This window comes from Nelumbo lutea, chromosome 4 (genome assembly GCF_056320005.1).
Source record: "Nelumbo lutea isolate HS-2025 chromosome 4, American lotus-T2T, whole genome shotgun sequence".
Classification (NCBI taxonomy): domain Eukaryota; kingdom Viridiplantae; phylum Streptophyta; class Magnoliopsida; order Proteales; family Nelumbonaceae; genus Nelumbo; species Nelumbo lutea.
The window spans coordinates 43453176-43476681 of NC_142687.1; the positions used below are offsets into that span (position 1 = coordinate 43453176).

At 40.9% G+C, this 23506-nt stretch overlaps 1 protein-coding gene across 3 annotated transcripts in view; it reads left to right on the forward strand.

The window, feature by feature from the left end:
• LOC148855465 (putative cyclic nucleotide-gated ion channel 20, chloroplastic) overlaps positions 1-23506 on the forward strand; it is a 162102-nt gene that overhangs the window by 49806 nt on the left and 88790 nt on the right. For all 3 annotated transcript variants that reach the window (XM_088982291.1, XM_088982292.1, XM_088982293.1), the window contains one exon: positions 20575-20817. In XM_088982291.1, coding sequence (XP_088838417.1) covers positions 20575-20817 — 243 coding nt within the window. The remainder of the gene's footprint in view (positions 1-20574; positions 20818-23506) is intronic.

The following is a 23506-nucleotide window of genomic DNA, read 5'->3' on the forward strand; positions in this document are numbered from 1 at the left end:
CTCCAAGAACCAGGCGAATGATTTTAAACTTCCAACCCTAGAACATCCTCATGCAATCGGCTGGATTAGAACCACATGAGGGTCATGCCAAGCTCTGGCCTGCTCTAATACCAAGTTGAAAACAGTCCTCTTGAAGTATAGAACTGCTTGAGATTAGATGTAAAACTAGAAAACAAACAAGAGAAGATTAAGAAGATGTGAGAGAGAGAGCTGGTGGTAATGAGAGTTAGAGAGTGAGAGGTTCGAACTAAACCTCCGTCTAACACTCTAAAACATTTTATTAAGTTAATCTTTGAATTATTACAGAGAGGCCCTTGGGTGGGCAAGAAATTACAAAAACAGAGTATATAAGAGTATGGGCCCAGAATAAGGCCCATTACAGAGGAAAACATAATCATAACATAGAATGACAGCCTATGGGCCATTTGGCCCATCTCCTCTACAAAGTATTTTACCCTTATTATTGTAAACTAAGAAGCTGAACTCAAAGTAGTAAAGAAGAAGATGAACTTCTTAGATGTAGAGAATGTCGAACTGAGTTAGCAGTCGACCAGGCCTTTATTTAAATATAAGTGAAGTATAAAGTACAATTAAATTACTGGTATACCCCTGATTATTAATGGGACAACCAGAATACTTAAAACATAAACAGGGTTAGGCCCATTAGAAAAGGCCCAGTTACAAGATAAAATTAACATAACAATGGGCTAATAGGAGACCCTATCATCCGAACACACTCTAGCATTCTAACACTCCCCCTCAAGCTAAACATGGATATCAATCATGTTCAGCTTGCCAAGTATGTCCTTGAACTTTGTAGTTTCCAGCCCTTTTGTTAATACATCTGCAATCTGCATTTCTGATGGAGTATAAGGCACACAGAGTTCCCCTGAAACAATTCTTTCTCTGACAAAGTGTCGATCAATTTCAATATGTTTTTTCCTGTCATGTTGCACGGGATTGTTGGCAATGTTGATAGCTGCTTTATTATCACAATACAACTTGAGAGGACCTTCAGTCTTGATACCAAGCTCATTAAGGAGAGTTCTGAGCCATAAGAGTTCAGCCACCCCATGTGCCATAGCTCGGTATTCAGCTTCTGCATTTGATCTAGCCACAACATTCTGCTTCTTACTGCGCCATGTAATTAGGTTTCCTCCCAAGAATGTACAGTAACCTGAGGTTGATTTTATATCTCCAACAGACCCAGCCCAATCAGCATCAGTGTAGGCTTTCAAGTCTACTGTTCTTCTTGAATAGAATTCCTTTCCCTGGGCAAGTTTTCAAGTATCTGAGAATTTTTCCACTGCTCTCATATGAGGAGTCTTTGGTGAGCGCATGAATTGACTGACAACATGCACTGCATAGGCAATGTCTGGCCTAGTGAGGGATAAGTATATTAGTTTTCCTACCAAATTTTGGTACCTTTCCTTATCACAGTATTCCTCACCCATTGATTCTTGTAATCCATGGTTCAGTTCTGTTGGTGTGTTTGCTGGCCTGCACCCCATCATGCTTGTTTCTTCTAGGAGATCTGGCACATATTTTTGTTGACATTTGTAGATTCCTTCTCTTGATCTAGCAACTTCAATCCCGAGAAAATATCTCAGATTTCCCAGGTCCTTGATCTCAAATTCTGAAGCTAAGAACTCCTTCAGCCTTTTCATCTCTTTCACATCATTTCCAGTAATCACCATATCATCCACATAAACAATGAGAGCTGTAAGTTTTCCATCTTGCCTCCTTGTAAATAATGTATGATCCGCACTGCTCCGAGTGTACCCCACTTTTTTCATGGCTGTACAAAGTCTCTCAAACCATGCCCGGGGAGATTGCTTCAAGCCATACAAAGCTTTCCTTAATTTAAACACCTTCTTTCCAACATTATATCCAGGTGGGGGTTCCATGAATACCTCTTCATGTAGATCACCATTTAGGAAAGCATTCTTCACATCCAGCTGATGGAGTTCCCAAGAGAATTTTGTAGCTAATGACAGTAGAACCCTGATTGTGTTGAGCTTTGCTATCAGGGCAAAGGTTTCCTTGTAGTCAATTCTTTCCTTTTGTGTAAATCCCTTTGCCACAAGTTTGGCCTTGTATCTTTTAATTGACCCGTCTTCCCTGTGCTTTACTGTGAATACCCACTTGCACCCAACAGTGGCTTTCCCTTCTGGTAGGTCCACCAATTCCCACGTTCTTGCTTTCATTAGGGCTTTCATTTCTTCATTCATGGCTTCTTTCCATCTTGGATCAGATACCGCCTCTGAATATCTGGAAGGGACACATATAGAGGAAAGAGCAGACACAAAGGAATGATAGGCAAGTGATAAATGTGAGTAAGAGACATAATCAGCTATGGAATGCCGAGTGGTACAAGAACGAACAGGCTTACGGAGAGCAATAGGAAGATCCAAATCTGAATTGAGAGAGTCAGAAATACCTTGGATTGCAGAGAAAGATTGATCTGAGTCCAACTGGTTGCAATCATAAGGCTGAGGGCCCATTTCCTTCTACTGTATGTGAGTATCTCTTTCTCTTGCCTGCTGGAGTCATCAGAAACATTAGCTGAAGCTGGAGTCTCACTAGGTTGACCCGGAATGTTACAGCTAGGTGATGAAGGAGGGGGTGGAAGTTGATGAAAGGGGAACAAAAAAGAAGGGAGATTGAGAATCCTCTTCCATTCCACTAGTCTTCCCCTGAAGAGGATTCTGGGAAGACTGGAAATATGGTTGAGACTCAAAAAAAACTACATCTCTGGTTACATATTTTTTCTTGGAGACAGGATCATAACATTTATACCCCTTTTGTGTAGGAGAGTACCCCAAAAATATTCCCTTTGTAGCCTTAGGATCTAGCTTGGTTTTCTTTGGATCCTTCACATGTATGAAGCATGTACATCAAAAAACCCGTGGGGGAAGAGGAAAATCTAGAAGGGGGTCTTCATACCCAGCACCTTAGATGGCATCCGATTTATCAGGTATAATGCAGTGAGGACAGCTTGAGACCAATATTGCTTGGGCACATTGTGCTGGAAAAGTAAAGCTCGAGCTGTTTCCATTAGGTGCCTGATCTTGCGCTCAGCAACTCCATTTTGCTGAGGGGTGTAAGCACATGATGACTAATGTAACATGCCTTCGTCTTCCATGAATGAGTTCAGGGATCTTTCAAAGTATTCAGCTGCATTGTCTGAATGGAATTGTTTAATCTTCTTCCCGAATTGTGTTTCAATCATCTTGCAAAACATCATAGTTATCCATGGAACTTCTTCACGTCCTTTTAACAGATAAATCCAAGTGCACCGAGAATGATGGTCAATAAAACTGATAAAATAACGGAAGCCATCAATGGAAACAATGGGTGAAGGACCCCAAACATCAGAATGGACCAAATCAAAAGAGGCTTGTATTTCATTACTAGAAATTGGATACATTGATCTGCATTGTTTTGACATCTGACACACATCACAAACTAAACTTTGACTCGGAATTCCCTTACATAAATCGGGAAACAACATAACTAAAGAAGGAAAGGACAAGTGACCTAGCCTAGCATGCCACAAGTGCAGCCTAGCTCTTGACTCCACACTTTCTGGACTAGTTGTAGCAGAAGCTTGCAGTGCTGAGATGACATCCGCATCAAAATAGTAGAGGCCCTCATACTCACGACCACTCCCAATCGTTCTCCTTGTTAATCTGTCCTGGAAGACACAGTGAGAGGGAAAAAAAGTTATACTGCAGTTCAAGTTTCTTGTAAGCTTTGAAATAGACAACAGATTTGATGTAAGACTAGGAACATGTAAGACTGATTTAAGAGAGAGATCCTTGCTTAGGTCAACCACTCCCTTTCCCGAGATGGTGGAGAGTGACCCATCAGCTACTCTCATCTTATCCTGGCCAGACAACAAATGATATTAAGAGAACAATGAGGACATGTGTGTGATATGGTCAGTGGCCCCTGAGTCAATCACCCAAGAGCTAGAATTAATGGAACTAGTTGCACTAAATGCAGAGGTTGTACCTGATTTGACAAGAGAGGTGGAAGCTAAAGGATTGTTCTTTAGACGGGCTAATGCCCGGCTGAGAACCTCTACCTCACTAGCTGTAAAGCCCAAGGTACTTGGTTCGGCAGAATCAGCAACCTGCTTTGTGGTGGAGGAAGACACTGGCTGAGTACTCTGTGAGATGTCACTACTGCTGTTGGTGGCAAGATTCTCACTTGCCGTATGGACCTTATTTTGCCTTTTGTCCTTTCTCAGAGCAGCTGGCTTCAGATGAGGGTACAATACCCAATATTTCTCCTTTGTATGTTTCTCACCAGCACAATGGGTACACTTGAGGGTCTTCTTGTCTGAAAATCTGTTTCCCTTAGTGGAGACTAAAGCTGAATGTTCTCCAGATAGTTCTATTGCTTGTGTCTGGGAATCAATTTGCATCTCCTTTCTCCTTATTTCTTCATTCCTCACCAGATATTAAACATGATGAATTTCAGATAATTCGTCTCTCCCTAGAATCTGTGACCTTACACCTTCATATATAGGGTCTAAGCCTGCTAGGAACTTGAAGGCTCTGCCCTCCTCAATCTGCTTGTCATGCCTCTCCTTATCCTTTGCATTTTCCCAATCCAATATCAAGTGATGGCCAAGCTCTTCCCAGAGGCCTTCCAGTGTTGCAAAGTATGTTGCCACAGACATGTCTCCTTGCCTTAGGGCTGCAATGTCTTGGTTCAGCCTGTAGATTCTGGCATTGTTCTTCTTTTGGTCATATGTCTTAGATACTTTTTCCCAGATTTTTGTGGCTGTAGGGAAGTGATGAACAGTTCTGGCCACCCGAGGAGTCATGGAGGCCAGCAACCAAGACATGACTGTGGCATTTTCCTTGCGCCACACAGTGTATTCAGGGCTGCTGATTTCTTGTTCCTTTTTGTCTCCATCCAAATAGCCTGTGAGGTCACGAGAGGTAATGAACAGTCTTGCTGAGACTGACCATTCTCTAAAGTTATACTCATCCAATAGCACACTTGTAATCTGCAAGCTATGCAGATTAGGGTTCTACAGGTTTGAGGACCTTGTAACAGATCTATTATCTCTAGAAGAAACTTCACCAGAAAGTGATGACATCCTTACTTCGGTCAAAGAGTCTGTTCACAGTGCTGTAGGTGGTTCTGGTTAGGGCTGGCCAAAGTGGTCACAGGGTTCACAATGCTGGTAGCACACCGGATAGGTTTCACTTTAAGACTAAACCAGTTCGGGTACAGTAGCAAATGAAGGTCTGTAACTGAACCAGTTCACAGAACTGAAGTAGTGCTGATGAAGGTTAAGACTAAACCAGTTCGGGTACAGTAGCAAATGAAGGTCTGTAACTGAACCAGAAGAAGGGCTGATAACCGACCTGGAAATGATCTGTAACTGAAGTCGCCTCAGTTCTGTAAAGGTCTTGCTGATGCACCGAAGCTGCAACTGTAGAGGAGGCTATGCCTTTACCACTTTTCTGCACAAATCTGGCTGGAGCACCAGAGTTGTAACTGTAGAGGAAGCCCTCCCCCTTTCGGCTAGTGCTAGGACTGCTGGAATCAATCCTCAACTAGGTCTGTCTTGTACAGACCTCTCTTAGTAGCCAAATAGCTACTACTTGCTAAAAAACTAGTAGGACATCTACTTCTGGGTCTTACTTCCCTTGAGTCCTACAACCAAGAGAAACCCTAGGTTCAAACTTGCTGAGTTCCCTTACACTCCTAGGTCTTCACTGCAGCAACCCAGAAAGAAAGGAGAAGATGAAGGAAGGCAGCAAGAGAAGATAGTGCACCGGTTGAAACCAGGATGGAGCTAATGCTCTGATACCATGTAAACTAAGAAGCTGAACTTGAAGTAGTAAAGAAGAAGATGAACTTCTTAGATGCAGAGAATGTCGAACTGAGTTAGCAGTCGACCAGGCCTTTATTTAAATATAAGTGAAGTATAAAGTACAATAAAATTACTGGTATACCCCTGATTAGTAATGGAACAACCAGAATACTTAAAACATAAACAGGATTAGGCCCATTAGCAAAGGCCCATTTACAAGATAAAATTAACATAAGAATGGGCTAATAGGAGACCCTATCAGCCGAACACACTGTAGCATTCTGACAATTATTAATATTGTTGTTGTGCCCAACACATTTCAGATTTGAAAATATGTGGTTTGGGCATCCGGGGTTTGGAAAGGTGGTAACAGTGTGGTGGAAGAAGAATATAGATGGAAAGGTGTGAGATTCTTCAAGAAAATTCATAAAGGACAGATTGAAGACATGGGATAGAGAGACTTTTGAGAAAATCTTTGGATAGGGGATTCTTTTGTTAAACACAAATTTTCTTTTTTGTACTCTCTTTCCTTATGAGGGAATTATGCTTCCTTAATGGAACTGCTATACTTGCTAGAGTCAGTTTTTTGGATTAGTTGTATGCAGACATTTACCCAATAAGAACCAAACATATATAACAGAAACTTAAAAGAAAAGGCCCAGTCCCATATTATTATTATTCCTTACAACACTTCCCTTCAAGCTGAGGATAGGTATCTATCAATGCCTAACTTGCATTACAGTTCATGAACCTCGCCTTAGATAACCCATTTGCGAGCACATCTACAGTGTATGGAATGCACAAATCTCCAACTACCATCTTTTCTCTAACAAAGTGTCTAACAATCTCCATATGCCTGGTTCTATTATGCTGAACTGGATAGTTAGCCATGTTAGTTTCTGCTTGGTTATTACAATACAACTTTAGAGGAGGTGAAATCCCCATCCCCAATTCTCTTAATGGAATCGAATTCCATAATAACTTAGTTACTCAATGAGCCATGGCCCTATACTCAGCGTTAGTTTCTTGGTTCTCCAAATTTCAAGTTTCCTACCAACAAATATACAATACCAAGCGGTAGATCTCCTGTCCCCTATAGATCCTACCCAATCATTATTGATTATGTTCTTATGTCAAATTTATCATGTTTCTTGAATACTTTTCTTGGACATGTCTTGACTTGAGATATTTGAGAATTATTTCAGTAGCTTTCACATGAGCAACTCTAGGAGCATGCATGAATTGACTTACAACATGCTTTGCATGTGCAATATCGGGGCCTCCTATAATCCATGGTTTTGTTCAGTGGTGTTTCATTTTTTTTTTTGCTTCCAAGTTTCCTTATTTCTTGCAATAGGTCCAATGTATTTTCCCATTGACATATGTAGATTCCTTCACTAGACCTCATCACCTCTATTCAAGGAAGTGCCTTAACTGACCCAAGTCCTTAATCTTAAATTCTGAGGCTAAGAAGTTTTTCAACCTTTGAATCTCCTTCGAGTCATTTCTAGTAAGCACCATTTCATCAACATATACAGTTAAAGCATTGATCTAATCCTTTCTTTTCTAAAACAAAGTGTGGTCAGCACCACTTTGTATCCTACACTTCTCATTGCTTTATATAATCTCTCAAACGAGGCTTTAGGAGATTGTTTTAAGCCATTTCAGAGCCCTGTTGGCAATAGCAACAGGAGCAATTTGATTCTTAAATTTACATCCACATCTTCCACAGTGGATGCAAAATCAGTGAGAGGCCCTAAGTATAGTCACCTATCCAACCGTAATGAGATATTACCGACACTCACCAGCCAATTAGAATGAAACAAGCTTGTCAATATAACTGAAATTATCACTCCAGATCTTGCTACCCCTGGAAGGCTTCAAGGTGATGTAGAAATTCTATTTTTGAGATATTTGGATTGGAAAAACTTATCTTAAACGTGCTGTTCAAACAACCCCGTCCAAAGTGCTTTAAGTCTGAAAACATGACTGACACCTCAACACTTCTTACATGGAAATTCCCTTCATCAATAGGAAGGCAAATATTCTTCCAGGAAACTCAGTGATGCATTCTTTCTATTTCTTAGTTCTCAACAAGAGGTTAGCCAAAATGTGCTCCACTCTTCTTATCACCCCCTTGGGAAGTGCCACAGCAGCAGGAACATGAATTGGCATACTATTAAGAGCATGCCTAATAAGAACAAGCTTTCCACCATGAGGCAAATAACGACCCTCCCAACTAGCCCCCTTGTTCTGGATTTTTTCAACTATTGAAATAAGCACACTTCATCTTCCCCTTCATAATAGGAACCCCAAGATATGTGAAAGGCATTCTCTTATGAACAAACCCTGTCACACTATGAACAAACCTGGAATTAGAAGCTTTACTAGACATATGAAATCTGCTTTTGTTTATGTTTATTTCTTGACCTGAATCTCGTGGGTAACATTTAAAAAAAAAAATTCATGATTCAAGTCAAGGCATACCTGGTTCCTCATGTGGAAATAATGGTATCATTGGCATAAAGAGAGTAATTGATCATAGGGATCTCCTTTTACTAGAATATTGCAGATTGGGATCATTAGTAATCAAGTTTGCAGTCCACGAAGATTTGTAGTAGCCTGTAACTGTACCATTCCATATAATAGAAAACCAGCAATTATTTAAGATCTTTGAGGCAAGAGTAACCCAATCTTGTTGAAATCAAACTGACTAAGAACCTACACCAGGAACTGCCATCACATACAATTATATGCCTTCACCATATCAAGCTTGAGAATCACATTACCACCAATCAACTTTCTATCAATGTCAAAAACAAGCTCTTGCATCAGAGTGACGTTATCAAATATTCTCCTTACTTTTACAAATCCACTTGCTCCTCCAAAATGATTTTGGGGATTAAATTAGTTATACTCAGAGTGGTTAGCCTCGAAAAATTTTGTAATAGAAATAACCTAACTTCTTGGTCTAAAATCTGAGAAAGATTCAGGGCTCTGGCACTTTGGGATCAAGGTGATAAAAGGAAGTGTAACTGGTGGGAAAACCACCTCCTTGAAAGAAAAAGAGAATGGCCTAAACACATCCTTCTTGATTATCTCCCAACCATGAACATAAAAATAACTCAAAAAGCCATCAGGCCCCAGGATACTCTCCTTACAGAGGATATACATTTGCTAATAATCTAGTTCAGTATGATTGTACTAAACATATGGAGGTGGATGTATATTTTATCTAGGAGAGAATCACAAGTGGAGAAATTTGGCTACCTTTTGTGAAACCAAGTGACCAACTTTCTGATTGTTTAGTCAATGGTATATCTTGTGTGAGCTTAGGAGTTGTATTCGAAGTAGTAGAGAAGAGAAGACCTCTGAAATACTGTGAATGTCGAACTGAATAGCTCAATCGACAATACTGTTATTTATATTAGAATGTAGTACAATGATACAAGGAATTACTGGAATGCCCCTGATTAGTGATGGGACACCCAGACAACATAAAACATTAAACAAGCTTAGGCCCATTAACACAGGCCTAGTACAAGATAACTTAAACTTAAGTATAGGCTAATAAGAACTCTTATCAGCCGAACACGCATACATAAATATACTTCAATCCAACACTCCCCCTCAAGCTAAGAATGGATATCAATCATGTTTAGCTTGCCAAGTATGTCCCTGAACTTTGTTGCTGCCAGCCCTTTAGTCAATACATTTGCAATTTGCATCTCAGATGGAGTATAAGGCACACAGAGTTCTCCCGAGACAATTCTCTCTCTAACCAAGTGTCGATCAATCTCAATATGTTTTGTCCTGTCGTGCTGCACGGGATTGTTGGCAATGTTGATGGCAGCTTTATTGTCACATTACAGCCTGAGAGGACCTTCAGCCTTAATGCCAAGTTCATTAAGAAGAGTTCTGAGCCATAAGAGTTCAGCAACCCCGTGGGCCATAGCTCGATATTTCGCTTCTGCACTTGGTCTGGCCACTACATTTTGCTTCTTACTGCGCCATGTGACTAGGTTTCCTCCCACAAATGTACAGTAACCTGAGGTTGATTTTCTGTCTCCAATAGACCCAGCCCAATCTGCATCAGTGTAGGCTTCAATTTCAAGTTTATTGTTTTTTCCGAATAGAATTCCCTTCCCTGGGCAAGTTTTCAAGTACTTGAGAATTCTTTCAACTGCTCTCGTGTGTGGGATCTTTGGTGAGTGCATGAATTGACTGACAACATGCACTACATAGGCAATATCTGGCTGAGTAAGGGATAAGTATATCAGCTTTTCTACCAATTTTTGGTATCTCTATCTATCACAGTAGTCCTCACCCATTGATTCTTGTAGGCCATGGTTCTGTTCTATTGGAGTGTTTACTGGCTTGCATCCCATCATGCCTGTTTCCTCTAGGAGATGTAGCACATATTTCCGCTAAGATATGTAGATTTCTTCTCTTGATCTAGCAACTTCAATCCCAAGAAAATATCTCAGATTTCCCAAGTCTTTGATCTCAAATTCTGAAACTAGGAACTCCTTCAGTCTCTTTATCTCTTGCAAGTCATTACCGTTAATCACCATATCATCGACATAAATAATGAGTGTCGTAAGTTTGCTATCTTGTCTCCTTGTAAACAAGGTATGATTTGCACCACTCTGAGTGTACCCCACTTTCTTCATGGCCATACAAAGTCTCTCGAACCATGCCCGGGGAGACTACTTCAAACCATATAATGCTTTCCTTAGTTTACACACCTTCTTGCCAACATCATAGCCTAGTGGAGGTTCCATGAATACCTCTTCATGAAGATCACCACTTAGGAACGCATTTTTCACATTCAGTTGATGAAGTTCTCATGAGAAATTTGCTGCTAGTGACAAAAGAACCCGGATTTTGTTGAGCTTTGCTACTGGGGCAAAGGTTTCTTTGTAGTCAATTCCTTCATTTTGAGTAAATCCCTTTGCTACAAGTCTGGCTTTGTACCTCTCGATTGACCCATCCTCCCTGTGCTTTACTGTAAATACCCACTTGCACCCAACAGTGCCCTTCCCCTCTGGCAGGTCTACTAATTCCCAAGTTCTTGCTTTCATTAGGGCTTTCATCTCTTCATTCATAGCTTCTTTCCACCTTGGATCAGATGTTGCCTCTGAGTACCTAGAAGGAACATGTACAAAGGAAACATACGGCCAGAAAAAGAACAATGCTAGAATCTACAGGCTGAACCAAGATATTTCAGCCTTAAGGCAAGGAGACATGTTCGTGGCAACATACTTTGCAACACTGGAAGGCCTTTGGGAAGAGCTTGATCATCACTTGATTTTGGATTGGGAAAATGCCAAGGATAAGGAGAGGCATGACAAGCAGATTGAGGAGAGCAGAGCCTTCAAGTTTCTAGCGGGTCTAGACCCTGTAAATGAAGGTATAAGGTTATAGATTCTAGGGAGAGATGAATTACCTGAGCTTTACCATACCTACTACCTGGTGAGGAATGAAGAAGTAAGGAGAAAGGAGATGCAAGTTGACTCCCAGACACAGTCCACAGAACTATCCGGAGAACATTCAGCCCTAGTCTCCACTAAGGGAAATAGATTTTCAGACAAGAAGTCCTTCAAGTGTACCCATTGTGGTGGTGAGAAACACAAGGAGAAATGTTGGGTCTTGTACCCTCATCTGAAGCCAGCTGCTCTGAGAAAGGACAATAGGCAACATAAGGGCCACACAGCAAGTGGGAATCTTGCCACCAACAACAGTAGTGACAACTCACAGAGTACTCAGACAGTGTCCTCTTCCACCACAAGGCAGGCTACCGACTCCTCTAGACCAAGTACTTTGGGCTTCACAACTAGTGAGGTAGAGGTTCTCAGCTGGGCATTAGCCCGTCTGAAGAAGAATCCTTTAGCTTCCACCTCTCTTGCCAAATCAGGTACAACCTCTGCATTTAGAGCAACTAGTTCCATTAATTCTACCTCTTGGGTGATTGATTCCGGAGCCACTGACCATATGACACATATGTCCTCCTTATTTTCTTCGTATCATTTGTTGTCTGGCCAGGATAAGATGAGAGTAGCTAATGGGTCTCTCTCTACCATCTCTGGAAAGGGGGTGGGTGACCTAAGCAAGGATCTCTCTCTTAAATCAGTCCTACATGTTCCTAGTCTTACCTCAAATTTGTTGTCTGTTTCAAAGTTTACAAAAAATTTGAACTGCAGTATAACTTTTTTTCCTTCTCATTGTGTCTTCCAGGACAGATTGATGAGGAGAATGATTGGGAGTGGTCATGAGTATGGGGGCCTCTACTATTTTGATGCATATATCAGTTCAGCCCTATAAGCTTCTGCTACTACTAGTCCGGAAAGTGTGGAGTCAATAACTAGGCTGCACCTGTGGCATGCTAGGCTAGGTCATTTGTCTTTTTCTTCTTTAGCAATGTTGTTTCCCGAATTATGTAAGGGCGTTCCAAGTCAGAGTTTAATTTGTGATGTGTGTCAAATGTCAAAACAATGCAGATCAATGTATCCAATTTCTAGTTATGAAATTCAAGCCCCTTTTGATTTGGTTCATTCTGATGTTTGGAGTCCTTCACCCATTGTTTCCATTGATGGCTTCCGTTACTTTATCAGTTTTATTGACCATTATTCTCGGTGCACTTGGATTTATCTGTTAAAAGGACGTGATGAAGTTCCACGGATAACTATGATGTTTTGCAAGATGGTTGAAACACAATTTGATAAGAAGGTTAAGCAATTCCGTTCAGACAATGCAGCTGAATACTTTGAAAGATCCCTGAACTCATTCATGGAAGATGCAGGCATGTTACACCAATCATCGTGTGCTTACACCCCTCAGCAAAATGGGGTTGCTGAGCGCAAGAACAGGCACCTATTGGAGACAGCTCGAGCTTTACTTTTCCAGCATAATGTGCCCAAGCAATATTGGTCTCAAGTTGTTCTCACTGCATCATACCTGATAAATCGGATGCCATCTAAGGTACTGGGTATGAAGACTCTTTCCCCTTTCCCCTCGGGTTTTTGGCTGTATATGCTTCATACATGTGAAGGATCCAAAGAAAACCAAGCTGGATCCCAAGGCTACATAGGGAATTTTTTTGGGGTATTCTCATACGCAAAAGGGGTATAAGTGTTATGATCCTGTCTCCAAGAAAAAATGTCACCAGAGATGTAGTCTTTTTTGAGTCTCAACCCTATTTCCAGTTTTCTCAGAATCCTTTTCAGGGGGAGACTAGTGGGTTGGAAGAGGATTCTCATTCTCCCTTCTTTTTTGTTCCCCTTTCATCACCTTCCACTACTCCTAGCTGTAACATTCCCAGTCAACCTTGTGAGACTCCCAATATGCTAGTTACTTCTCCAGATTCAGCTGAAGCTTCTGAAGGTTCCAGTAGGCAAGAGAAAGAGATACATACAGTAGAAGGAAGAAGGGCCCTCAACCTCATGATTGCAACCAGTTGAACTCAGATCAATCTGTCTCTGCAATCCAAGGTAATTCTGACTCACTCAATTCAGATTTGGATCTTCCTATTGCTCTCCGTAAGCTTGTTCGTTGTTGTACCACTCGGCATCCCATAGCTGATTATGTTTCTTATTCACACTTATCCCCTGCCTATCATTCCTTTGTATCTGCTCTTTCCTCTATATGTGTCCCTTCTAGGTACTCAGAGGCGGCATCTGATCCAAGGTGGAAAGAAGCCATGAATGAAAAGATGAAAGCCCTAATGAAAGCAAGAATGTGGGAATTGGTGGACCTGCTAGAGGGGAAAGGCACTGTTGGGTGCAAGTGGGTATCCATAGTAAAGCACAGGGAAGATGGGTCAACTGAGAGGTACAAGGCCAGACTTGTGGCAAAGGGATTTACACAAAAGGAAGGAATTGACTACAAGGAAACCTTTGCCCCAGTAGCAAAGCTCAACACAATCAGGGTTCTACTGTCACTAGCAGCAAAATTCTCTTGGGAACTCCATCAGCTGGATGTTAAGAATGCCTTCCTAAATGGTGATCTTCATGAAGAGGTATTCATGGAAACCCCACCTGGATATGATGTTGGAAAGAAGGCGTGTAAACTAAGGAAAGCATTATATGGTTTGAAGCAGTCTCCCCGGGCATGGTTTGAGAGACTTTGTATGGCCATGAAGAAAGTGGGGTACACTCAGAGCAGTGCAGATCATACATTATTTACAAGGAGACAGGATGACAAACTTACAACACTATTGTTTATGTGGATGATATGGTGATTACTAGAAATGATGTTAAAGAGATGAAGAGGCTGAAGGAGTTCTTAGCTTCGGAATTTGAGATCAAAGACCTGGGAAATCTGAGATATTTTCTTGGGATTGAAGTTGCTAGATCAAGAGAAGGCCAGCAGACACTCCAATAGAACCGAACCATGGATTACAAAAATCAATGGGTGAGGAATACTGTGATAAAGAAAGGTACCAAAAATTGGTAGGAAAATTGATATACTTATCTTTTACTCAGCTAGACATTGCTTATGCAATGCATGTTGTCAGTCAATTCATGCACTCACCAAAGACCCCTCATATGAGAGCAGTGGAAAGAATTCTCAGATACTTGAAGACTTGCCCAGGGAAAGGAATTCTATTCAGGAAAAACAACAGACTTGAAATTGAAGCCTACACTAATGTTGATTGGGCTGGGTCTGTTGGAGACAGAAAATCAACCTCAGGTTACTACACATTCTTGGGAGGAAACCTAGTCACATGGCGCAGTAAGAAGCAGAATTTTGTGGCTAGATCCAGTGCAGGAGCAGAATACCGATCTATGGCACACGGAGTTGCTGAACTCTTATGGATCAGAACTCTTCTTAATGAGCTTGGTATCAAAACTGAGGGTCTTCTCAGGTTGTATTGTGATAATAAAGCTGCTATCAACATTGCCAACAATCCCGTGCAGCATGACAGGACAAAGCATATTGAAATTGATCGACACTTTGTCAGAGAGGATTATTTTCAGGAGAACTCTGTGTGCCTTATACTCCATCAGAGATGCAGATTGCAGATGTATTAACTAAAGGGCTGTCAACAACAAAGTTCAGGGACTTACTTGGCAAGCTAAACATGATTGATCCATGCTAAGCTTGAGGAGGAGTGTTAGAATGTTAGAGTGATGTTCGGCTGATAAGAGTTCTTATTAGCCCATACTTATGTTTAACTTATCTTGTAACTGGGCCTGTATTAATGGGCCTAATCCTGTTTAATGATTTAAGTCATCTGAGTGTCCCATCACTAATCTGGGGCATCCAAATAATTTCTTGTATTTTGTACTACATTCATATATAAAGAATAGCATGGTCGACTGACTAGTATAGTTCAACATTCACTGCATTTCAGAGTTTCTCTTCTCTCTTTTGCTATTCGAGTACAGCTCCTAAGATTACATACAGCTTGGGACTAGTATTTCTTGGGCACTTTGTACTGGAATAGTAGGGCTCGAGCTGTCTCCAATAGATGTCTATTCTTGCTCTCAGCAACTCCATTTTGCTGAGGGGTGTTAGCACAGGATGATTGGTGTAACATGCCAGCATCTTTCATGAAAGAGTTTAGGGATTTTTCAAAGTATTCAGCAACATTGTCTGACCGAAATTGCTTAATCTTCTTATCAAATTGTGTTTCAATCATCTTGCAAAAAGTCATAGTTATCCGTGGTATTTCATCTCGCTCTTTTAACAGATAAATCCATGTGCACCGAGAATAATGGTCAATAAAACTGATAAAGTAACAAAATCCATCAATGGAAACAATGGGTGAAGGTCCCCAAACATCAGAATGAACCAACTCAAAAGGAGCTCGAATTTCATTACTAGAAGTTGGATACACTGTTCTACATTGTTTTGACATTTGACGCACATCACAAATTAAACTTTGACTTGGAATGCCCTTAAATAATTCGGGAAACAACATTGCTAATGAAGAGAAAGACACATGACCTAGCCTAGCATGCCACAGGTGCAGCCTAGCTATTGACTCCACACTTTTCGGACTAGTAGTAGCAGAAGCTTGTAGGGTTGAGCTGATGTCTGCATCAAAATAGTAGAGGCCTCCATACTCATGACCACTCCCAATCGTTCTCCTCGTCAATCTGTCCTGGAAGACACAATGAGTAGGGAAAAAAGTTATACTGCAGTTCAAATTTTTTGTAAGCTTTGAAACAAACAAAAGATTAGAGGTAATACTAGGAACATGTAGGACTAATTTAAGAGAGAGGTCCTTGCTTAGGTCAACCACCCTCTTTCCAATGATGGTGGAGAAAGACCCATCAGCCACTCTCATCTTATCCTGGCCAGACAACAAATGATATGAAGAGAATAAGGAGGACATATGTGTCATATGGTCAGTTGCTCCGGAATCAATCACCCAAGAAGTGGAATCAATGGAGCTAGTTGCACTAAAGGCAGAGACTGTACCTGATCTGGCAAGAGAGGTGGAAGCAAAAGAATTGTTTTTTAGACGGGATAATGCCCGGTTGAGAACCTCTACCTCACTAGCCGTGAAGCCCAAAGTACCAACTCAAGAGGAGTCAGCAACCTGCCCTATGGATGAAGAAGACATTGTTGGAGTACTTTGTGAGTTGTCACTACTGTTGTTGTTGGTGGCAAGATTCCCACTTGCCGTATGACCCTTATGTTGTCTCTTGTCCTTTCTCAATGCAGTTGGCTTCAGATGAGGATACAGGACCCAACATTTTTCTTTTGTATGTTTCTCACCACCACAATGGGTGCACTTGAGGGACTTCTTGTTTGGATATCTGTTTCCCTTAGTGGAGACCAGGGCTGAGTGTTCTTCAAATAGTTCAGTTGACTGTGTTTGAGAATCAACTTGCATCTCCTTTCTCCTGACTTCTTCATTTCTCACTAGGTAATAGACATGGTGTAGCTCCGGTAATTCATCTCTCCCTAGAATTTGTAACCTTATACCCTCATACACTGGGTCTAGGCCAGCCAAAAACTTGAATGCTTTGCTCTCTTCAATTTGCTTATCATGTCTCTCCTTGTTCCTGGCATTTTCCCAATCCAATATCAAGTGATGATCAAACTCTTCCCAAAGGCCTTCCAGAGTTGCAAAGTATATTGCAACCGTAATATCTCCTTGCCTTAGAGCTGCAATGTCTTGGTTCAATCTGTAGATTCTAGCATTGTTCTTTTTCTGGCCGTAGGTCTTAGATACCTTTTTCCAAATCTTATCAGCTGTAGGGAAATGATGAACAGTTCTGGCAACCCGAGGATTCATGGAGGCCAGCAACCAAGACATGACTGTGGCATTTTCCTTGCGCCATATGGCATGCTCAGGACTGCCGACCTTAGGTTCCTTCTTGTACCCATCTAAATAGCCTGTGAGATCACGGAAAGTAATGAAAAGTCTTGTTGAGATGGACCACTCTCTGAAGTTATACTCATCCAACAGCACACTTGTAATCTGCAAGCTGTTATCTCTAGAGGAAACTTCTCCGGATGGTGTGGACATCCTGACTTCAGTCTTAGAGTAGATGGCTCTGTTTAGAGCTGGCCGAAGTGTTCACAGTGCTGGACAATCAGGTGCTGGTAGCTCGCTAGGTGGACTTCACTTGAGCTGAAGCAGTTCGGGTACAGCAGCAAGTGAGAGGTTCTGGGCTGATAAACGACTTGAAATTAGGGCACTTTACCACTGTGCTGTGCAAGTCTTGCTGGAGCTTCGAAGCTGCAACTGTAGAAGAAGCTCTCTCCCTTTCGGCTAGTGCTAGGACTGCTGAAATCAGTCATCAACTAGGTCTGTCCTATACAGACCTCTCTTAGTAGCCAAATAGCTACTATTTTCTGGAAATAACCTAGTAGGACATCTGCTTCTGGGTCTTACTTCCCTTGAGCCCTACAACCAAGGGAAACCCTAGGTTCGAACTTGCTTTGTTCTCTTACAACCCTAGGTTTTCACTGCAGCAACCCAGAAAAGAAGAAAGAAGATGAAAAGACAGCAAGAGAAGAGAGAGTGCGCCAGCTGAAACTAGGGAGAAGCTAATGCTCTGATACTATGTGAGCTTAGGAGCTGTATTCGAAGTAGTAGAGAAGAGAAGAAGACCTCTGAAATACTGTGAATGTCGAACTGAATAGCTCAGTCGACAATACTGTTATTTATATTAGAATGTAGTACAATGATACAAGGAATTACTGGAATGCCCCTGATTAGTGATGGGACACCCAGACAACTTAAAACATTAGACAGGCTTAGGCCCATTAACACAGGCCCAGTACAGGATAACTTAAACTTAAGTATAGGCTAATAAGAACTCTTATCAGCCGAACACTCGTACATATAGAGACTTCTGATTGTTTAGTCAATGGTATATCTTGGATTAGGATGGAAGACAACTTGTACAGGCGTAGCATTTCTTTTAATTATGCCTAACTTGAGGGGGAATTTTAGAGCTACCAGTTTAGAGGTAGTTTTTTCTACTCATAATCTTTTACTAGTGAGGTACATGTATTAATCATTAGTATAAATGAAGGGGATGAGAGATCCATCACATGGACGCCCAACGATTGCGGAATAAGGGGCGAATTTCAAAAATTTTTCTCTCCCTTCAACTGGGAATCACATTCCCTATTTAGAAAATCATATTTTCAAGGATAAATCTTGAACCTTAAACTGAACCAGATCTGAACCAAAAGGAATGGGAGAGAATGATACCTGATACGGAGAAGCAATATCTCCCAACGAAGGTGTTCACGCCCAAGGAAGGATCCAAAGACTGCTCCCACTGAAGATGGCGCAGTGCAGGATGGAGCAGAATCAGCAGTGTTCTTCCCCAAGAACTCTGTCCTTCGCAAGAAACAACAGGATGGAACGTGAGCACAACTCCCTTTTCAATCCTTTCTCAAAGAATTGATGTCAAGATCCAATCTTGACTTCTCCCACAGCTGGAGATCGAACTGGCAAACAGGGCGGCAAGAGCAGGGAGGCGGCAAGAGAGTATTCGCAGGGTGCAGAATTCTCTCTTCTTGATTTCAGCACTAAAGGGGATCTGATGTGTTTCTTGGTCTCTCTATAGGCTGCCGCCCCCTCCTTTTTGTTAACTTAAAAGATCAGCTCCTAATCCCATTAGGAGGTGCTTATCCAAATCATATTTGGATCAGCCTTCTCTTCTAGTGATAAGGATAAACCCTTATCTTATCTGCAGATTAGATTAGCTTTATCCTAATCTTATTAGGAGGTTTCTAGATCTGAATCACATTCAGATCTGGACTCTCTGAGTGGATAGGATTAAGACCCTATCCTAACTGCTAATCCATCTCAGAATTCGCCCCTTTAATTAACTAAATTAATAGCCCAGTTCGAAATGGGCTTTAGGCCCATTAAGCTTATGTGCTCACTTAACCTTCCTAACTGCTGCCCAGTTGGGCTTCCTTGTATGGCGTGGGACCCAAGCATTGATCTACACATCAGCCACATGGGTTTGGCCCAGCCTTTGTTACAAGGCCTGGTCGAATACACTGTTAAAGACAGTGCACCCCCTGAAACCCATCAAATGGGCTCTATGGGCCCAACACTTACCCTAAGTGGTCCCTGGGCCAAGCCACCTTGTAACACCCAGGGACTGTGGGCAGATGCAAGATTAGCCCATCAGGTATTATCCTCAATGGTTTTACACTTAACCTCTCAGCCCATAATGATCATACACTGCCCGACAAGAGAGGACCTCTCCCTCGGCTGCAAGGAACAGTGTTGCACTCTCCACTTATATGGATCCCGGGAATTAAAACCCTTTTGCAAACATTTTAGAAACCATAATATATATACTTTTATATCTCATATAAAATATATTTTGCAAAACAAATTTCAACGGTTGAAATCGGCGGCCGGCAGTCTTGGTTTCCATCAATGAGAGTGCATCCCCGATCATTACCTTTGTCCGACAAAGGGGCTGATCCTGTCATTATGATCACCCACTCAGATGAATTCTCGGATTGTTCCAACATACCCAGGTTTTGACCCCCGCTAAGGATCTCACTGATTGGTACATCAAAGACAGCCCGATCCGACACCTAGTGCAGTATCATAATCGAGTCTAGGGGTCGGGTGTAACTTTCCAGTTTTGCCCATTAATCTCCAAGGTCCAGGGCAATACTGGAAATCTGGTCCAGTTCAAAGATTCAATTAATCCCACACTGTATGTGCCTAGGGTCTCACCCCAGTAGCTGAGACAAGCCACCCCAACCGACTTGGTGGCACCACAGTGTTAGCCTTGTCAGGATAGGTCTCCCCAGACCGACCCACTGGCTGTGAACATTCTAAACTAACATGAGTCTCAATAGGTGTTCAGTTTAAGGGTATTACCCAGAAACATACCAAGGGATCATGAATCAAATATGTACTTTTATTCATTTACAATAAACTCATAAAGTACATCAATTTTGATTGAAGCTAAGGGCATACAAAACTGTCTAACAATAAAACTTAATAAGGTGGCTGGTATACAGAACTTTTTTCCCTCTCATTTTTTTTTCTCTTCTCATCTCTTCCTCTCTCTTTCTTACTTCTCTTCTTCTACCTTTCTAATATCATATTTTTGATACTAAAACATCACAATTCCTGCATCAATATTCATACTAATATATGTAAATTACAATACAACACTTAATTCTACAAGTCCTTATAATAGTAACTCTCAACATTCTCTTCTTCTGTTCCCTTTTATGACATATTGTTCTGTACTTTAATTTTGTGTTCTCCTTTTGTGTAGATCCTGATATTGCTTGTATTTCCCAAGTATGTTGGGTCAGCAAATTATGCAAAAAATCTATTACGAGCATCGATTCTTTTACAATACATACCCAGGCTTTTCAGGTGCTTGCCTTTGCTTGCTGGTCAATCATCAAGTGGCTTCATATTCGAATCAGCATGGGCCAACTTTGTAATCAATCTTCTTGTGTTCATGCTGGCTGGACATGTTGTAGGATCGTGTTGGTACCTATTTGGGCTACAGGTGGGTTGCGTCACTTTTGATATGAACAGCTAGAATTGTCGAATACATGTTTTTTCTATATCTTTATGCACATTAAAATACTGAAGCCATGAAGCTGTTCTCATGAGATAATTGGATGGTTATGCATTTGGCAATTGGCTTTGTTGATAATATCTTTTTCTATTCAGCTATCATATTGATATTTACAAAATCTAAGTGTATGCTGGGGATGATTTAATAGCTAATAAATAATTTGTGGAATGTATGATACACCTAGGGAAAAGGTGCTTATTTTTGTTTATATTATGATTGAATGCTATTTGTGGCAGAGATTTGCATATTTTTATTTGTTACTCCACATTTTTTACATTGCAACTATAAGTCCAGCACGTACTTCATGATAATTCAGTTTGGGTGGTCAAAACAATAAACCTACTTCCTCAGGTAAGCCCCACATATACTTTCCTTGTGTTTGTTAATGAAAGAAGAAAGAAGAAATTTGAGACTAAGAAAAGAAAAGAGTGAAGGTGGCCTATGATCATTACATTTTATTCAATGTCTTAACCATTATACATTCTAAATACCCAACAAATCCAATTTACCTCAAGGCTTGTTACGATATTTTCTTATTGGTCACTCTCTTGCTCCCTTAGGCTGTGTTTGCTTTGAAGGAAAAGGTAGGGAAACCTGTAGAAATCTTGTATTAGGTTTTTCCTTTTCTTTCAAACCAAACACAACCTTAGTGGATGGTTCTTTCTCTCTACCATTATCTATAGGTATCCTATCCACCTAACCTTCAAGGTTTAAAATGTTGGTGTCAGTGGAAATGTTGGTCATCCAAATGTAGGTAACATTTCAGAAATGTTGGAAATATTGTATGGAAATAGTGTAAAAATTATAGACATGGGCAGATTTGTACACTAAGGGCAGATTTGTCCTTTTACTTTCTTTAATATAAATCTCTTTTAGGGTGTCGATAGTGGCCATGTGACACACCTACCAATCTGCTGTGTTCTCTTCTCTCTCTTTGTCTTTTTGATCTGACTTTGACATGGTATCTGAGCAGGTCACGATCAGATCTGCGTATAACCTATTTTGAACTCTTTTCTTTTCAGCTATCTAGAGTACTCCCTAACAGTATTTGAGAGGCTCTCGAGTGCCCTTGCATCCCTCCTCTAGGGCATTCTTGATCAGAATGCTATAGACATTTTTTTGGACTGTTGTGCCATCAGATTTTTTTTTTTTCATTGGATCTTCTTGTAGAGACATTGGATCAGGCTGAAACTTTAGATCTGGTGTTGCCCAGAGCAGATCTACTTATTTGAATTGGTTTGGATTGGACCAGATTTGATTAAGAAGGGTTTTGAGCCACTTCTGAGTTTGGCAGACTCTTATAGTTTCCTTTTCTGGATATTAGTTGAAAGGTATCTCTTTCATTATTCTGGTTTGAACCATATCTTTTGCTTAGAAGTGTGGTTTTCTATCTCTTGTGATTCAATGGCATTAGAAAGGATGGAGGTTCTCTCTATTAAGTTTATTGGTACGAACTATGCACTATGGAAGTTTAATTTTCAATTTCATGTTGAGGCAAAAGGTCTTTGGGGATATCTGGATGGATTAGTTCCTAAACCTGATGATTCAGATATTAAGGTCATAATTAGTGGAAGATTGATAATGCGAAAATCACATCATGGATCCTAGGATCAGTTGAAATTGACATTGCAATCCCTATGAGAGGATACAGGACTGCCTATGAGATGTATGAGTATCTTGAGAATGTATATCAGCAATCAAACACCTCTAGACAATACCAGATAGAGGTTGACATCTTCTCATAGTACCAGGGAGAAAGGATGGTCCAGGAATACTATGCATGGTTTATTAATCTCTGGACAAAGTATGAGTTAGTTCACATGGGAAAGGATCTATCAGAATGTTGCATGAAGTATATAAAGGAGCACTTTGATAGAAGGAAGATTATGCATTTCCTAATGCATCTCAGGCTTGAGTTTGAAGTTGTCAGATCAAATATCCTGAACCGAGGAACACTTCCTAACTTGGATATTATTCTTGGGGAAATTCTGAGAGCTGAAGCTAGATTTGCTACACAGATTATTCTGGATGGGAGAAAAGATTCTAACATTGATACTATCCTCCTGGCAACAAGATCAAAGGGGAAGGACTTCTCTAAAGTACAATGCTATGAATGTAAGGAATTTGTCCATGGTGTCTCCCATTGTAAGAAAAAGAGTACATGCACTTATTACAAGCAGTTCGGCCATATCATTACTGAATGCCCTACTCGGCCTTAGAAAAGCGGTGGATCCAATCGGAAGAAAGTAATCTACAAGGCCTATCAGACTATTGTAGATGGATTAGATGCCTCATCCTCCATTACTTCTGTGGTTGGCCAAAATGACACTTTTGGTGGCATGTCTGAAGAACGGATTTGACAACTCTTGTCCTTGGTCATCTCCTCAATCTTCTCTGCTATTGGTCTGTTTGGTAAGTCACTGACCTATTGTCCCTCACCAAATCACCTCTAGTATATCGACTTAGGAGCCTCTAACCATATTATAGGGGCCGCACTCGGTCAGTACTTCTGATGGTCATCTCCATTTCATTTATCTACTTCTAAGTCATCTCTGTTTCATTTATCCAAAACTTTATTTGTACCCAAGCTCACCACCAATTTGATTTCTGTTGGCCA